Source organism: Lacerta agilis, chromosome 2, assembly GCF_009819535.1.
Source record: "Lacerta agilis isolate rLacAgi1 chromosome 2, rLacAgi1.pri, whole genome shotgun sequence".
NCBI classification, from domain to species: domain Eukaryota; kingdom Metazoa; phylum Chordata; class Lepidosauria; order Squamata; family Lacertidae; genus Lacerta; species Lacerta agilis.
In genome coordinates, this window is record NC_046313.1 from 29,715,585 (window position 1) to 29,732,248 (window position 16,664).

At 43.5% G+C, this 16,664-nt stretch overlaps 1 protein-coding gene across 16 annotated transcripts in view; it reads right to left on the reverse strand.

Annotated features, from left to right (window-relative positions):
* CACNA1G (calcium voltage-gated channel subunit alpha1 G) overlaps positions 1-16,664 on the reverse strand; it is a 323,466-nt gene that overhangs the window by 153,613 nt on the left and 153,189 nt on the right. For all 16 annotated transcript variants that reach the window (XM_033139211.1, XM_033139202.1, XM_033139207.1 and 13 more), the window contains exons 2-3: positions 16,387-16,498; positions 14,319-14,452 (exon numbers count right to left, since the gene is read on the reverse strand). In XM_033139211.1, the coding sequence (XP_032995102.1) occupies positions 14,319-14,452; positions 16,387-16,498 (246 nt within the window). The remainder of the gene's footprint in view (positions 1-14,318; positions 14,453-16,386; positions 16,499-16,664) is intronic.

Below are 16,664 nucleotides of genomic sequence, written 5' to 3' on the forward strand. Positions count from 1 at the left end.
ATAACCGCTGCAAGGGGGAAATGAGAAAAGAAGGTGAGAGCTTGGAGGAGCATCAGATGTTCACATTGTGGGAACCCCTTTAAGAGAATGATCTTGCAGATGTCCCTGTCAGGAGGAGAAGTGCCCACATATGCATATGGTGGATTGAAAGTCACCCAGCTGAAGCAGGGGTTGGCAAGATGCAGTTATTTTACTGGAGGTTAGAATGGGATTGAAATCTCTCTACCCCCGCCCAGCCAATTCTAATTTATCACAACATCTGAGAAATGTGGTTTACCAGTCTTGAATTGCATTTTGCACATCAAGAAGGCATATCTACAGCACAGGTACCTGAGCGAGGGAGTCAAGAGCTGTGTGCACATGCAGTCTCAAAATACTCCATTTGCAGACAGGGGAATTCCGTCTGTCCATTTCACCAAATTTCTTCAGGGGCAAGGAATTTCCCCAGCAGTTTCTTGGTGTCAGGGACTGGCAGGGCTCTGAAGAGTGTGTGGCCGAGGCCAACCCAGGAGAGAAGACCAGCTATTTATGGGGTTTTGTGCTGCCCATAAGGCTAAAGCCAAGGCTGGAGGGAGGAGAAGAGGCTGAGCAGTCAGTAGCAGGAAAGGAGGTGCAGGATGTGGAGGAAGAGGCTGTTCAGGTGAGGTGCAGGGTGGTCGAATCCTCACTGTCCCCTGGAACCAGGAGGGGCTTGAGTAGGCAAGTGCAAAGGCAACTTCCGTGTAGGAGAAGTCACCGTCACTTGTGCACACTCCACCCGAAAAGAATACTTAAGCTGGGAGGGGGGCATGATCCCACTGTTGTTTCAGCTGTTCAACTAGGGCACAAGCCTGGGCAAGTTAATGCCAGCTATCTAGTTGCTAAAAGTATGTGTGCATGTGTATTTGGAGCATCTTAGAAGCTGCTGTGAAGCATGCTTTTGTTAATAAAGAATTAAACTACCAGCTGTTTGTCCTCCTTGGCTGAGTGCGAGCAGGACATCTGGGGGATGGAGTTCACCATTTGCAGGGGCACCTGAACAGGGTCCCCCCCCCCCACAAACACATACCGGTACTTTCCCCTGAAGACTATTTCTTTCTGCTGCTTCAAGTAGCAAGAGCAGCAACTATGTTGGCAACCTGGCCACCGTTTTGCATCCTCCACAATGCCATGGTCCTAGCATTGCTCCAGAGGATGGGGGACTGAGCGGATGAGGAATGGCAGCTGCCACAAAATAATGGTATAGAACATTTTCAGAAAATTCTGCAAGGTTTCTTTCTTTTTTTTATAGGGTAAGGGTGAGATAAAGAAAAATATATGAAATGTTCTCATTAAAAACACGTCTTCTGGGGAATTTTGGAACAACCCTAAGGGGGCTTCCAAGAGAAAGTTAGTACCTTTACCAAACTACAATTCCCAGGATTGTGCTTGGGAAAGTTATGAGAATTCAACTGCATCAATCCTATACAGTCATACCTTGGGTTGCGAACGTGATCCGTGGAGGCACGTTTGCAATCCACAGTGTTTGCAACCCGCAGCGTCGCATCTGCAAATGCTCGTGATGTGATTTGGCGCTTCTGCACATGACATCATTGCATGTTTCTGCACATGCACAAGCGCCGAAACCCAGAAGTAACCCGTTCCAGTACTTCCGGGTTCGGCACAGTCCACAACCCGAAAACACGCAACCCGCAGCATTTGCAACCTGAGGTATGGCTGTACTAATTTTTAGGAACCACACAAACACAACATTGACTGATTTGAAAGTGGCAGAGGATTCATGAAATGATATTTTTACATGCTCCAATGTGAATCAGCCACAAGATGGCTCCCTGAGCTGAAGACAGTTCCAGGCTGGTTACAGATGATAAGATGAGGGGGACTGAGCTAGAATCTGAACTTGGTACAGACTAGTGTGTTTCTCTGTAGGACATTTAAATGAACCTACAATGGGCCCTCCATTATTCTACAGATAAGGCAGGTGGCTGCTGGTTAGTTGCCTCTGGATCTAGTTAGATTCTGATTGGGAGAGAAGCAGCAGTCTTCATAGCCAATCATGGGCATGGTTCTCCATGGGGATTTCCAACATGCAAATTAGAAATATCGCACAAGGAACCTCGGGGACCTTCTCTAGAGCAACGCACACCCAATGTCAGCACATCCAACCCACTTCATTTCCTGAGGATGTGAAATTATATACAAGAAATGACTGGGCTGCATTTTAGTCTTCTTAAGAGAAAGCTCTGCCATATATTCTTTAAAGTACACCATAAGATCTTCCAGGTTGGATGTCATGGATCCTTATTATCTACAAAGTGGAGCAATCAGAATTGAGAGAGAGCATTAAGCAATCAGGGGACAGAAAGAAAATGACGTCTAGGTAGCTTACACTGTATCTCTGGAAAAGCAGAAGAAATTTGAAGGCTTTGTCATCTGCAACTATCACTCAGCCAATGTCCATTATGTGCTGATCACTATCTTAATCGGGAGGGCAATGAATCTGACACTCCCAGCTCAAAACAGGGAACAGAAGTACGTGCAAAGCCAGGGATCTTGGGAAATGTGGCTTTGAAAATTGTGATATCTATTGCTGCTGTAGACTTGGGTTGGGGTATATGCTCAGAAGGACTGCCATGCTAACTACTAAGATTAGCTATCAGCACTAATCTTCTAACTCCAACTCCTAACATGGCAACATTATGGTACAAACTAAATATAGGTAACCTGATGGGGCTTCAAACTGATTGTTTATAGATTTTGCAGATTTCTTCTCCTGTCCAAATACTTTGTGATTTCAGAAAAGTCCAATGATAACAAAGGGTGTTTCAAGGTCCAACTCCCAATCTAAGTATCCAGCTTCTCCTGGTTGCATAAGCCTCAATGACTTAGGTCATGTAACACAGTCCAAAAACACTTGAATAATGCTCAGGAATAATTAAAACCTAGAAACTGAGGCATGCTGCCAATTTGAATCATTATCAGTAGTAGTTAATGGTAACAGTTCATATATCTTGCAAAGCACTCTGCTATCAGAATTTGATGGATTGGACATAAGCATTGACAGGCCTGCAGCCAACAAATGGGGTTGGGGACCAGTGCCTCTGAGGATGCAATCCTATATGCATTTACCCAATAATAAGCACCACTGATCAGAAGGTCGGTGGTTCGAATCCCCGTGATAGGGTGAGCTCCCGATGTTTGGTCCCAGCTCCTGCCAACCTAGCAGTTCAAAAGCATGTCCAAAGTGCAAGTAGATAAATAGGTACCACTCCAGCAGGAAGGTAAACGGTGTTTCCGTGCACTGCTCTGGTTCATCAGAAGCAGCTTTGTCATGCTGGCCACATGACCCGCGGCCAGCAAAGCGAGATGAGCACCGTAACCCCAATGGTCGGGGTCCCTTTTAAGCACCACTGAACATAATGGGATTTGCTTCCAAGTAAACACAGACTGAACTTTAAATTGGTATGGCACCCCTCCTAGAAATAACATGCATTCCAGATTCCCATGTTGATTTTTTTGCAGCTGTGGCCCTCTAGCTGTTGTTTGACTCCAAGTCCCATCAGTCCCAGCCAGCATGCCAATGGCTATGGGCGATGGAAGCTGTAGTCCAGCAACATTTGGTGGGTCAAAGGTTCCACACCCCTGTTCTAGTGCAAGCTGTCTTGACATGCATGAAAATATGTACATCTGAGGGTATATGTTTTTGGAATGATTTGCTATATTGAGAAAATGTTCCACAAATATTTACTTTTAAAAAAAATTAAAAGCTTTGGATACTGTATTTTAAACATAATTCTGAAGACAAGGGCAATTCTGTCATCTTTATCTCCTGTGGCATGTCCCAGATCTTCAAATGGCTAATAGCCAAAATGGATCTGGAAATGTGCTGCTATTCTGCAGCAAAACCTCCAGTGCTAAAAACAAGGTGGGGGTGCATGGTGGAAATCCAAGGAAACTAGTCTCTATCCTATTGCTCTGATCCTTTCATTTGCTGAAACAGCCAGAATTGACCCATATTAGAAAGGGAACTCTGATGAACCACTAATCTAACTCAGGATTGATACATTCACTCGTATACTGTACATTATATACATAGAAAAACTAATGAATAGACTGAACAGCAACAACTCATCTGTCACAATTAGCTGCTTCATACTAATAATGAGAAAAGGCAAAGGGAACATAGGTGATGAAATTACATTGGGCTCATGGTAACCTGGGAAAGTGAGTTACAATAGGTATTTGTCACCTCACTGTTTCAGGTGGCTGGTTTATGTCTAACGTTGCTTTAGTTTGATGGCTGTTTTAAGAAACATTATTATTATGGGAGGTTTATTATGTTGACATTTTGGTTTCAATATTCTGACAAGGATTGAGGTCTGTGATATATGTTTTCAATAATGTCTGGTGTTCTTATTTGTTAGCTGCCTTGAGCACCACCTGAGAATTAGGTGGGATATACATTTCTCTCCCCCCCTCATCTAGGAGGACAAGGTGGTGTTACATGGGGGGGGGGTGTCCCCAAGGTGGCTAAGCCTCAACAAGATGGCTGCATCATGTGCCCTGTCCTCAGACCATGCTCTTAGTAAATAGTTTGCATCCAATAGATTTGGAAACTAAGACTGAATACACTTCTGCTTACTCTACATCCAGTGTGTTCCCACTGCTGGCTGGGGAAGGGGTACACATTTTATCTATCTATCCTGTTGTTTCTTACAAAATATCGTGTCTTTCTGCACTTTACTCTGAACCAGTTTTGATCCAAATTGAGAAAAAGAACATCCTAGCTACCTTTTAAGCTAGTAATGGGTACACAGCCTAAGTACCATACTGAGAAATCTAGCTGCTAATTATACAATTTCAAGATAATTTGCTTCATTTTGGTAATGCAGCTTCATTTAGGTATTAGGAAGGCACTGGCCCAGCGCCCAGACACCTAACCATTATATGGCTCAGTACATAACAAATTGAGAACCAGCACTAGCACATACCCGCCTTTGCCCTACATTGGCCTAATTTCAGGTGAAGGTTGGCAGTGGTAGTGAGCAAGCAGTTGAGCTTGCCCAACTGTACTGATATTTCCATAGTTAAACTTCTGATAAGGGACCCCAAATTCCCTGGAATCTGGTTTTGGAGGTGGTGGAAAACCACACTGCTCTATGATATCAATTCAGTACATCACCTGGAGCCTCTTACATGGTCAGGTTCTGTAGCGTCACTACAGTAATTCTCCTGCCCTTTGGGGTTCATGTTTAAAGGAAAGCATAATGGCGCTTTAAGAAGTCACAACTCAAACTACAAAGAGGCAGAAAATAGTAATACATCATATATTCACCAACTCTAAGAAGCACTTTAGTTTCTGCATATTTTGGGGGTGTAAGAATTCGCCCTCGGTGCTTGAGGAATTCACACTTTTAGATGTTGCACTTATATTATTCTTTGGGTGGCAAAGGTCTGCCTCCCAGCTTCTGTCAACCTTTAACTACTCTTTCAATATCCATTTCCCAGAATTCCCTTTGAAATAATGGCCCATGATTATGTGATTCATCAAAACTTCTCATTTCTATGAGGAGCTCTGTTCTAGCCAAAGCTGTATTTTAAAAAGAATGAGATCTGATAATATGGCAGCATTCTCTCCCTAATCTCCAATGAGCTTAGCTATAATTAGAGGGGAGTGTGGCAAATACTATATCCTCTATGAGTAGTGCTAATAGTTGTATTATATTGTCACAAAGAAACAATTTCTTCTCCTGGAGTTCAGTCTGGACAACCTAATACAGCAAGGCATAATTTTCAGAGGGGACCAGCTGCATGTAGAACCCCCTAGATCAGGCACCCCCAAACTCGCCCCTCCAGCTGTTTAGGGACTACAACTCCCATCATCCCTAGCTAACAGGACCAGTGGTCAGGGATGATGGGGATTGTAGTCCAAAAACATCTGGAGGGCCGAGTTTGGGGATGCGTGTCCTAGATAATGAATGCCACAAACTCAGTTTGATTCTTTGGACACTATCAGAGCGAGACTGGCACCTCACGCCTTGTACACAGACTCTGCTAAGCAGTAGGACTTAAAACAAACAAACAAAAAAACCCTATGCCAATTTAACACATACAGTAGTTCTTCAACATGCCCCATGTAGAATTCAGCCCCTAATTGGACATATTCAGCTCAGGGATTCTGGACCTACATCAATGCCTGCGAGAGGTGGTTCTGAACTGAAGATTAAGATCTCTTTTGGAACAGAACTGAGGGTGGTGTCCAACTAAACTGTTCCATAAGTGCAACTTCCTCTCCCTTCTCCCCTTAGATGTGTTCTAGGGTTTTTCCCCACCCCTGCAGAGCAGATTTGGCAAGGCTGGGGGCACGCATGGGGAGAGCAGGGGAGGAACTTCCATTGCGCAAGTGTAAGTCCTTGTGCTGACCAAATGAACTAGTTGGATGCTGCCTTTAATTATGGACTTGAAAGGCTTATGAGAAATAGAGGGGAGATGGCCCCAATCTCAAACTGGGATTACACATGCCAAAGGCAACTGCTATAAAAGTACATTATGGCAGGTAGGTGGGAACAACATAATGTGCTGCACTGCATTCTGTGAAACACACACACACACACACACACACACACACACACACTTTTTGTTTGAAACCTTTCCTGCTTTTGCAGTAATAAACAAAATCCTTTCCATGAGTGATACCCAATGCTAGTCATTAGGTATCACTATCTTATTCCACTTCCAACAGCTGTGCTCTCTTGGTAACCTCACTTCTGTACTGGAATAATAGTGTCCAACAGTAGCAGGAAGGGCAGTCATTACCAAAACCAGAACCACAAACTGGATGTGGAAAAAGGTAAAGGGTGTGTGTGTGTGAAACTTTTTGCCCCTCTTCCACATCAATGTGCTTTTCTTTCAAGCACAAAGCTTTACTGTGTAAGCAGAGAAAGGTAACCTGTGGTCTTCCAGATGCTGTTGGACTCTAATGCCCATCAGTCCCAGCCAGAGTAGTCAATGAGCAAGGGATGCTGGGAGCTGTAGTTCAACAACATTGGGACGGTCACAGGTTCTACAATACTGCTGTCTAGGTTGAAGTGAAAAGTTATCAGGCAGAACTTTGGAAGAAAGCAGGATTGCCATGCCGTCAACGGACTTTTCGATCAGGAAGCCTGGAACATTTCCTCAAATGTGAGGCTCACGTCTCTTACACTTGTATTTATGTGAACATATGATAATTCTTATTATGAAAGAGAAAGACAGGAGAGAAAAGCATTTGTATTGCAAATGGACATTCTGGCCCAAGCTGGTTTCCTATTCATCTTTCAAGCTGAAATGAAGCAAGAACTGCTTAAAGCCTCATGTGTGAAATGTTCTTAAGATTCAAATCCTGCTGCATACAGACAGAAACTCTGCCAGGCCTGGATCAGCTACTACAGCGTGGATATTATTTTAGCTTGCACAAACATTTTCTCCTCATAAGCCTTGGCCTGACAGTCATTAAGGGCAGTGCTCTTCTGATGTTACATCCTTGGTTACCTCTGGCAACATGTCAGGTCCTGCGCTTCTCAAATGTAGCTGCCTTATCTGCAGATGGAAGTGGGAGATATCCTTTGTGGAGATGTTGCATGGGTAGGAATAGTAAAACCTATCAGGTGAAACCCCACTCACAACAGATCTGCAAGAGATGTTATTTTAAAACAGTCTAGTACTGGGTCACCCCATTAGATTTCCCTGCCTGCTGGCTCAGAGGTGGAGGAATCTGAAGCAGAAAAATATGCAACATTCTGAACACCTTACAAGTACCTTACTAGAATGGAGAAAGGTGTGCTATTTTAGTTAACAAAGTAAAAAGGAAGAGGCCTGTGTCCTCCTCAGCAGTGAAACAAAGGAGAAAGTCAATGAGCTTGGGGAGTGGGAGAGGTGGAAATGATATTTCATTTCACATTTAAACTATGGATCTTTTGTCAGCTAGATTGCTTTTGACAGGGGCCAGATGGGAACAGTTCAGACACTCAAAGAGAAGGAAAATCTTAAAGCAAGAGGCAAAGCTGATCAAGCAGGAGTCTATGGCAAAGCTGTAATGTCTGGACCAAAAATCGTATTCCCATATGCCTGCAGAGCTGTGAAGACCTGGCCCAGAAATGGCACTGGGGTTGTGTCACAGTCTAAATAAAGGAAATGTGTGTGTGTGTGTGTGTGTATATATATATGTGATGATGATGAACCCCAAAGACCCTTCAAGCTGGGACTCACTACCAGGGCTTTCATGCATTTTTTGTGCAGACAACACATGACAGGAGATGATAGGAGTAGTAGTCCAGCAGCATCTGGAGGGCCACAGGTCCACCATCCTTAAAACATACCCTAGGCAAATGCCTCCCATCTTCAAAATAACCCTCTTCCCAGCAGTCTCCCCAAGCTGTAGCTCTGGTCTGAAACCTCAGATGAAACCCTTATGAAACCCTGTCTACAGCCTCCTTTGCAAGCCTTATATGGAACCCTACCCTAAAATTGGATAAGCTAAGGTAGTATAACATGTCATTTCACCTTCAATAAGGATTTTCACATTATATTCTTCTCCAGTTATTAAAATGAATAAAACTAATCAAGAGGTAATGTAATGGAAACGGTTCCCATTCAGATAGTTTAATTGTTTGGACAAATAATGCCATCATGTTAGCCCCAGAGAAGATTAATCAGGTAATGGACAGTGGTTAGAGAAATGGAACCAGGATCTTCCCCTTCTGCAAAATGGGAATAATTTTGACCACACAAGATTCTGACAAGAGAAGATTTTTAAGTAGTTTTGCAGAGTACTTTTCAAATTAAAACCAGATAACTACTAAGATGCTGCGATTGACAATTGTGCATAGGCTCTCCTGGTAGTCATCTTCCTGCAGAGCCAGCAAATCTCATCTGCAGCTGGAGACCAAGAATAGGGTTGATTTTGAGAAAGGCGTATCTTCCCAGAAACATACATTTCTTTTGTTCAACTGTTGCCTCTGGTCAAATAGTTTTTGCAGGTTTTGTAACCACACAAAACCTGTTTACTAGAAACAAGTGGGATGAATGCAAATGAAGATCTTTCTTTCATGATGCCTTTAACAATGCAGGGGTGGGGAAAACACACCTGTCTCCAGCCCTTTAAACACCTCACCCACCCACAGAACAGAACAGAACAGCTCAGTACATGACAACTTCAAGCAGGAAGAAGCTATAAAAATGTCTCAGATTTCTGGGTGAACTACCATCAAAATAAATGGTGCAATTACAACCCTACAAGCTCCATCCCCTCTTCACTACCCCAAATCCCTCCCGTCTGTCATTTCCCAACTTCCAGGCTCTTGGCTGTTTATCTTTGAGAGTCTCCGCGGAGGCAGCCAAACTGCTGCTGCTCATATACTCCAGGCAAGGATCATTACCAAAAGCAAACTGGGGATAACCCCGAGGAAGATTTTGTCCAGACTGGCCTTTGAAAGGTACCTTAGAAGGGCTTTTCTAAGCACATTCTAATCGGCCCCAAAAGCCTGGCAAGAAGAAAAGACTGCAGATGTTATTAGACTGTGTTAAATTGGCCAAGTGAAAGCCTAAGAGGGAAGCCTAGGCTGGGTTTCAACTCAGCCAGCTTAGCACATGTTCAGAATTACATGCTGTCTTCTTTGCACGCGACTCTCAGAATGCATTGGTGAGAAAAAGAGCAATGCAACGTAGATTCTGGATAAGAATACAGACGCTCACAAATATGCTCTGCATTCTTCAAGATTTCCCCCCAGGGACAACTTTGAGCTTGTGAGCTGCATCTTCATAGCTACAGTGATGCAACTAGGGCCCCCCAGGGTAGCATGTGCCTGAATGGGTATGCAAGCTCAGCTAGCCATACCTAGTATCCACAGATTTGCTCTGACATACAGGGACATATATGAACACCCCTAGCTTCCATTTAATTAAGTTTTTGCTCAGGAGATGCAAGCCTCATCCCAAAATGTGGTTGGATTTGCCCTGTTAAATAAATTAAGATAAATGATGATGATGATGATGATAAATAAATAAATAAATAAATAAAGGAGACATTACAGGTTCCAAGCTATAAAGCTGATCAAAACAGCAGGAAGTCTCGTTCTGCTTTCCCTGCTACACATTCAGTCCATCATCTGAGCCTCAGAGCTTAGCCAAAGTTAACAAATGCCCAGAAAATCTTGGCAATATCTTTCTAGGAAGCCTGACAAATCTTATTCTGCAGTGAGGAAAGAGTAGCCTTTCAGGAGTTTCAGAAAACAAACTTCTTTAAAACAGGAATGGAGAACCTGTCGCCCTCCAGATGTTGTTGGACTACAACTCCCATCATCCCTGACCATTGGTTATGCTGACTGGGGCTGATAGGAGTTGATAGCCCAACATCTGGAGGGTGACAGGTTCTCCATCCCTGAATAGTACAGGATAGGGACAAGAGTTTGGCAGCCTCATTTTAAGACCCAAATAAAAACCCCTCATGTAACAAAGTGGGCATCCCTATTTATGCTTCTCATCTCTACTAAAGTCCGCAAAAGATGTCAGACCTTTTTAATGTCCCACCTGCCTGTCTTTTAAAGCAAAGCTTTGATATAGCATTCAGTCTATTCTACTTAATATGCAAGTGTCATTTGATGGCAGGCCTTTACTGAAAACAATCTATACATGCAGTGCTACAGAACATTGTCAATGGGCTAAGCAAAGCTGCAGCTGCACCCTCGTTCAGAAAGAAGCATGCATCTTGAAGCTGCATCCAGCAGAACTGTGATTAGTGCTAGACTTCATGTCACAAGCCAACCTGCAGCAACCTTCTGGTGAAGAGCGAGCAAGAAATCTTATATGTAAATAACAGCGGAAGAAAGCCCTGGTGGTGTGCAGTAGCTATAAGCCCTGCTCACTGGGTAACTGGTGCCCAAGCAGAAGGCATCTGAGGAGAGCTGCCAAAGGCTCACTATTGCTGCTCTTGCCATTGCTGAACCACCACCACCACCACCCACCCCCAGACCCAGCACATAGTTCCTTCTCTGAGACTCCTCTGATGAATGCTGCGTGGCCTCCACTGCACTTTTTGTTTATTTCAATAGCTTACATACCACTTAATCACAGTCGTCTCTAAGTGGTGTACAGGGGACCCAATACAATAAGACTAAAAAGGAGTTAAAACTATATAATCAGAATTCAATTTAAAAGTCTGCTGGGGTTTTTTATATTAATTAGTGCCTGAGGTTCAACAGGGAAGTCTCACCTCAACTGGAACAGAGTTCTACACAAAATTGGATGCACATTGAAATCTAGAATGTGAAACTTGTTATTCCTAGGTAGGGTGTTTTAGTGCTCTGTGAAAAACCATATGTGGTATACCGGGGGTAGAAGGGCAATAATAGAGATAATGTGCTATAATGGTTAGGAATGTGAGCTGCGACACTTCTCAGTTCAAATCTCATTCTGCATCCCATTCCCCATGTGGTCTAGATGGCTTTAAGCAAGTCAATGGCACTTTTCTTTAGCCCCACCCATTGAGCCATGTGCAACATAGAGACAAAACTAGCAACCTCCTTTACAGGTTTGTTATAAAGATTACTGAAATAATGTATGTGAAATGCTTTGAAGAACAACACAAATGCTATTTTATTAGTAGTGGCAGTAGTTTTACATGCACCCAACACTCTAGAAAAAACAACAACAGCATGGCACCTTCTAGTAGCCTGGGAGAACTCTTGCTGCTGACTTCCTAACCTGGAAAAACGCTGCAGTTGTGGTTTATTTCTAGAATCCTCCAGTCCATTCCAGGAAATTCCAGTTAATTATATGGGAGGGGTGTGTGGGAGTAGGGGCAGAACCCTAATAGACTCTGGGCACTCTTTATGAATAGGAAGGTGAGGAGAGAGCCTCCAAGCTCTTTATGTGTCAAGGAAACTTAACCCGTTTCCTGGCTGCAGGCCAGGAACGTTTCATGTGGATTTCAAGCCTCAGCCAGGAGATTCTCGGGTGCTAGAAAGAGCCTTTAATTTAAACCAGGTGCCTCTGAAAGAAAAACACTTCATGAAAGGCAAAAACTTGGTTTCGTTCCCTCAAAACAAAAGGGCAATCACGCACATTTTGACTGAAATATTCCCTTTTTGGAACACAGCCTCCATGCTTTAAACAAACTTGCTGAAACCTCATCCATTTGGACAATCTGCATGAAACTGAGACTACCAATATTTCTGGAGCCAGAGAAAATACTTGAGCAGAGTGCCAGCTGAGTCCGCCCAAATCTGTGGAGCAAAAGACCTTACAGTATGGAAAGCAGCACACAGGCTGGCAGGGAACAAAGGAAAGCGGGGTTTTGTGGCATTCCTTTGTTGCTGCCGTCTGCAAAACTTAACACTGTGAGTGCCACAGAAATCTGGGGACGCCACAGTGGGTGGACAAGAGTGTGGTTTGTACTGCTTATACACCACGTGTCAAGTAAGGCACATGGGATGAGTGGTGGTGGGGACTCTGCTGATGTCATGCTTTTGTTTACAGTGCTCATTCAGTTGCTCTTCTAATCTGGTAATGATATGACGGTGGACCACTGCCCAAGGATGTTTCCTCCCACACATGAATTCCTGGATGATCTCAGCACACACAAAGAAGCCATCTGAAGTGCCGAAAAAGGAATGAGGTATCTGCATATCTTGGCAGTGCTGCCCAAAGACATTTTGCTCTCTTGGGCAGAAAATCCAATGGCGACTCCTTCCCATTGTCATTATGAACCTTATACCAATACATACCATTGGTCTAGCTAGGCCAGAATTCTTCAGCCTTAGATGCCCAGATATTGTTGGACTCCAACTCCCATCCCCTCACCCCCAGACCATAGAGGCTAAAGCTGACTAGGGATGATGGGAGTTGGAATCCAACAACATATGGGGACCCAAGGTTGAAGAGCACTGATCTAGGCTACGACAATCTACTTCAGGGGTCCCCAAACTAAAGTCCGTGGGCTGGATAAGACCCGAGGGACTTGTTTATCTGGCCCGCAGCGACCCCCGCTGCCGCGCCTGCTATTACCAGCGCTGCGCTGCGCAGCTGCCCACTTCCAGGTCAGAGGAGCACCGGAAATAGTTTGTGCGCATGTGCGTTATTTCCGGTGCACATCTGGGTCAGAGGAGGCCCGTGCACATGCACACAAGCTATTTCCGGTGCTCCTCCGACCCAGAAGTGCGTCAGAAATAGCGTGTGCGCATACGTATGGGCGCGTGCTCCCCCGTGCGATCTGTGCTGGAGACACCAGCCTGAGGTGCGGTAAGTTTGCTGATCCCTAATCTACTTTCATTGGCTGCAGCTCTTGAGGAACCCACTTTGGGCAGGTCTAGCCCATCCCTACTACCCAAGAACCTTTTCAAATGGAGATGCCATGGATTGTGCCCAAAACCTTCTGCTTGCAACCCAATGGAAAGTTCTCCAGACATTCTGAAAAAAGGTGAATAAGCATTACTATCTAATGATGGAGGAAGACAGCAGGTCCTACATCCAGAGTCTTAAACTACCTAACTCCTAACTGCACTAGACTTGTGAGGAACTTCTTGACACAACTTTGTATCTGATCCATTATCTACACTCCTGCTCTTAAAATGGGTGCCCCAAATCTGCCACTCAGCATGTAGATACTTAAGACATCCAGAAACGGGAGACAAGTTATGAAAAAGAAAAACCTGTATAGATGCACAGACTTTTGGAAAAATTGTAGTATGACATGGGTAGAGTTTGAGCTGGCAACATTTGTTTGGTTCACAACACAGCTTTCTTCTCTTTGCACCTGGATCCTAACAATAGCCGCATCCTGCATATTCCACGTCCACAAGTTCTTATAAACAACTCTTGGGCCTTTGGTATCAAAAGGGCAGAGGAATTGCTTTCAAGTCGGAAACCCAGAAAATTCTTCACAGTTTGCAAAAAATAAATAAAAAATATGCAAACCTTGGCAAGAGCTTATGAAACACTTCATAAATCTCTAGTAAGACATTTGTAGTGTGTCTAATGTCACAGAGTAACAGAAAATGTAACAGAAAACAGTTCAGAAAATGTTCAGACACATCTGTACCATAATTTTAAACGGGCATAAATCATCAGCTTCCTGGTGTTTTTGCTATCAGCACTGCATATCTCAAAACATCTAAAAGTAGCATTTTGCAACTGGGAACTTGGGGATATAGACAACATTTAGGTACACTGTTAGGTAAAAGCTTTCTACGTACATTCTCAGCTACTTTGTGCACTTACTAAAAATGAGAAAACATACACGATAATGAATTTCTCAGCTGCTGTTAGCAAGAAAGTTGCCCTTTGAGAACTAATGTCTGACTTACCCAGCCAGGACAATGAAAAAATCCAGACGGTTCCATGTGTCTCCCAGGTAACATTTCTTTCCGAAAATCCCTAGTGCAACCATCTTGACGATCATTTCCACAGCAAAGAAGGCAAAGATAAAATCATCAAAGCTCTGGAAGATAAAGAAGCAGGATGAGAAGATGCATCCTGTGGTAAAGATCCAAGTGCTTAAGTGGAGACAGTTCACCGTCCAAGGGACTTGACCTCCAACCTAACCAAATGAGGACATCACCCCACACATTCTTCATTTCTCCAACAGGTAGGATTGGCAGCTATTCAAAACCAGTCTGCAAAAAGCAAGACTGGAGAGAGGGCGATTTTACTCACAGAAGCAGGAGTATGAAAAGAGAACAGAGCTGTATCATAATGTGGCTGAACACCTCCTAATATCCAGGTCCAGAAGTGGCTGAAAAATACCATCTCCAACCAGCTGTACATCTATTCAGCAGGACCAGATTTCCTTAGCAAGAAGCCAACAACTGAATAAACTTGAATTAGCTGCCCTTTCTTATTTCAAACTGCCCCATTTTGTGATGATGTGAAGAATTCCTCCAGTGGAACCGGTGACCTCTGTTCTCTTTTCAGAATCCTAATAGGGTAAAATTCATTTCTCTGTGTACCCCCCCCCCCAAAAAAAACCCAGTGCTGGGTGCTGAATTCTAGTTCTTGTTTCTCTGCTTATTTCTGAAACATGTGTTGGTTTTTCTGGATCCCTTCCACTTTATTTTCACCCAACGTTTCCTAACTTGGACCTTTGATACAAAGGATAAATTTCCATGCAACCAAGACACACGCCCTTAAGCCAAAAACCCATCATGTGAAGCAAAAAGCTTTGCACACAGAGAACCCTCAAAGGGTGGTAAGGCATACCCAGTAAGCAGATTCATTCTGCTTTATGGCAAAGGGAATGGAGTTGGTTGGATTACCTCTTAAAACATTCAATGCACATTTAAAGGACATGGCAACCCCTAAAGAACCCTGGGAACTTTAGTTTCTCCTTCGCAAGGCTACAATTCCGACCAACTTTAACAGATTGCAGTTCCCAGGATTATTGGGGGGAAGTCGTATGTTTTAAATTTATGTTATGGATCTGCCCTAATGAGCACTTTCCTGAAATCATGGAACACAGGAAGCTACATTAAGCTAGCCAAGACTGTGGGTCCAACTAGACCAGGATTGCCTTTGCATATTGGTGGCGGCTATCTCAGGCAGATGACTTTCCTATTTATTTTAACTTTCCTATTTATTTATTTTCCTATTTATTTTAAATAACATCAAGTTATTTTAACTTAAAGTAATAAAATGTAATATATTGCTTAATTTCTAAATGGCATCTAATGAGGTTATCAAACAAATACAAAAGATAAAACCAGTTAAAATTAACCATTTAAAAAAATCAGAAAAGCTTACATTTTTACACTGCCACATCTGAAGCACATTTATACCACTTGAATAGCCATTGCTTCCCCCATAGAATCATAAGGACTGTGGTCCTTCACACAGCTACAATTGCTAACTACAGCTCCCAGGATTCTCTAAACCAGAGCTTTCCAAACTTTTCATGTTGGTGACACACCATCATTTCTTGACACAGTAATTCAGTTTTGCATCACTTCTTGACACAGTAGTTCAGTTTTACTAGCAAACCGGAGGTTAAACTAACCCCTTCCCAGCCCCGGGGGGAGTGTGGGGAGCGTACAGAAGACACACCTACACACTGCAGCCGACACACTAACATGTCCTGACACACAGTTTGGAAAGCTCTGCTCTAGATGAAGCCACGTGCTTCAAATGGGTGGTGGGTATCTAACCTTAGTCTTTTCATTTTAGCAGGCATTTTAAGTAAGCTTTCCTGATCTTACGGTTAATTTTTATTGATTTTCATCAAGCCCAAAAGGATGCACCTTCTAACGGGATACTTCTAGCTCCCAGGTGCCCTGGGACCCTCTGTGCATGTGCTCTGTCACTATAGTTCCTCTCACATGCTATGTTATGTCAAACAAGAAATAACCTGGTTTTTTAAAAAAATGGAAAAAATGTCCTTACCTGAAGAATCTTGCAGCGTGGGGAGTCACAGCCCATATCTTCACAAGGGTGGAACATGCCCAGAGTGACACAGTTCAGGAGAATTACCAGCATGCTGACTCTTTCAAACCAGGTGCACAGGAAATCAGTCAAGGAAAACAAGCAGTTTCAGAAGTGCAAGCTAAGAATCATCCATTAGCACCGGGAACATCACATTATTAGGCATTAGGTAAATGAGTAGAATTGACAGGGAGGGGGAGGAGTGGACTTGTTTTCCCAATCTTTTACCTTAGAAGCTG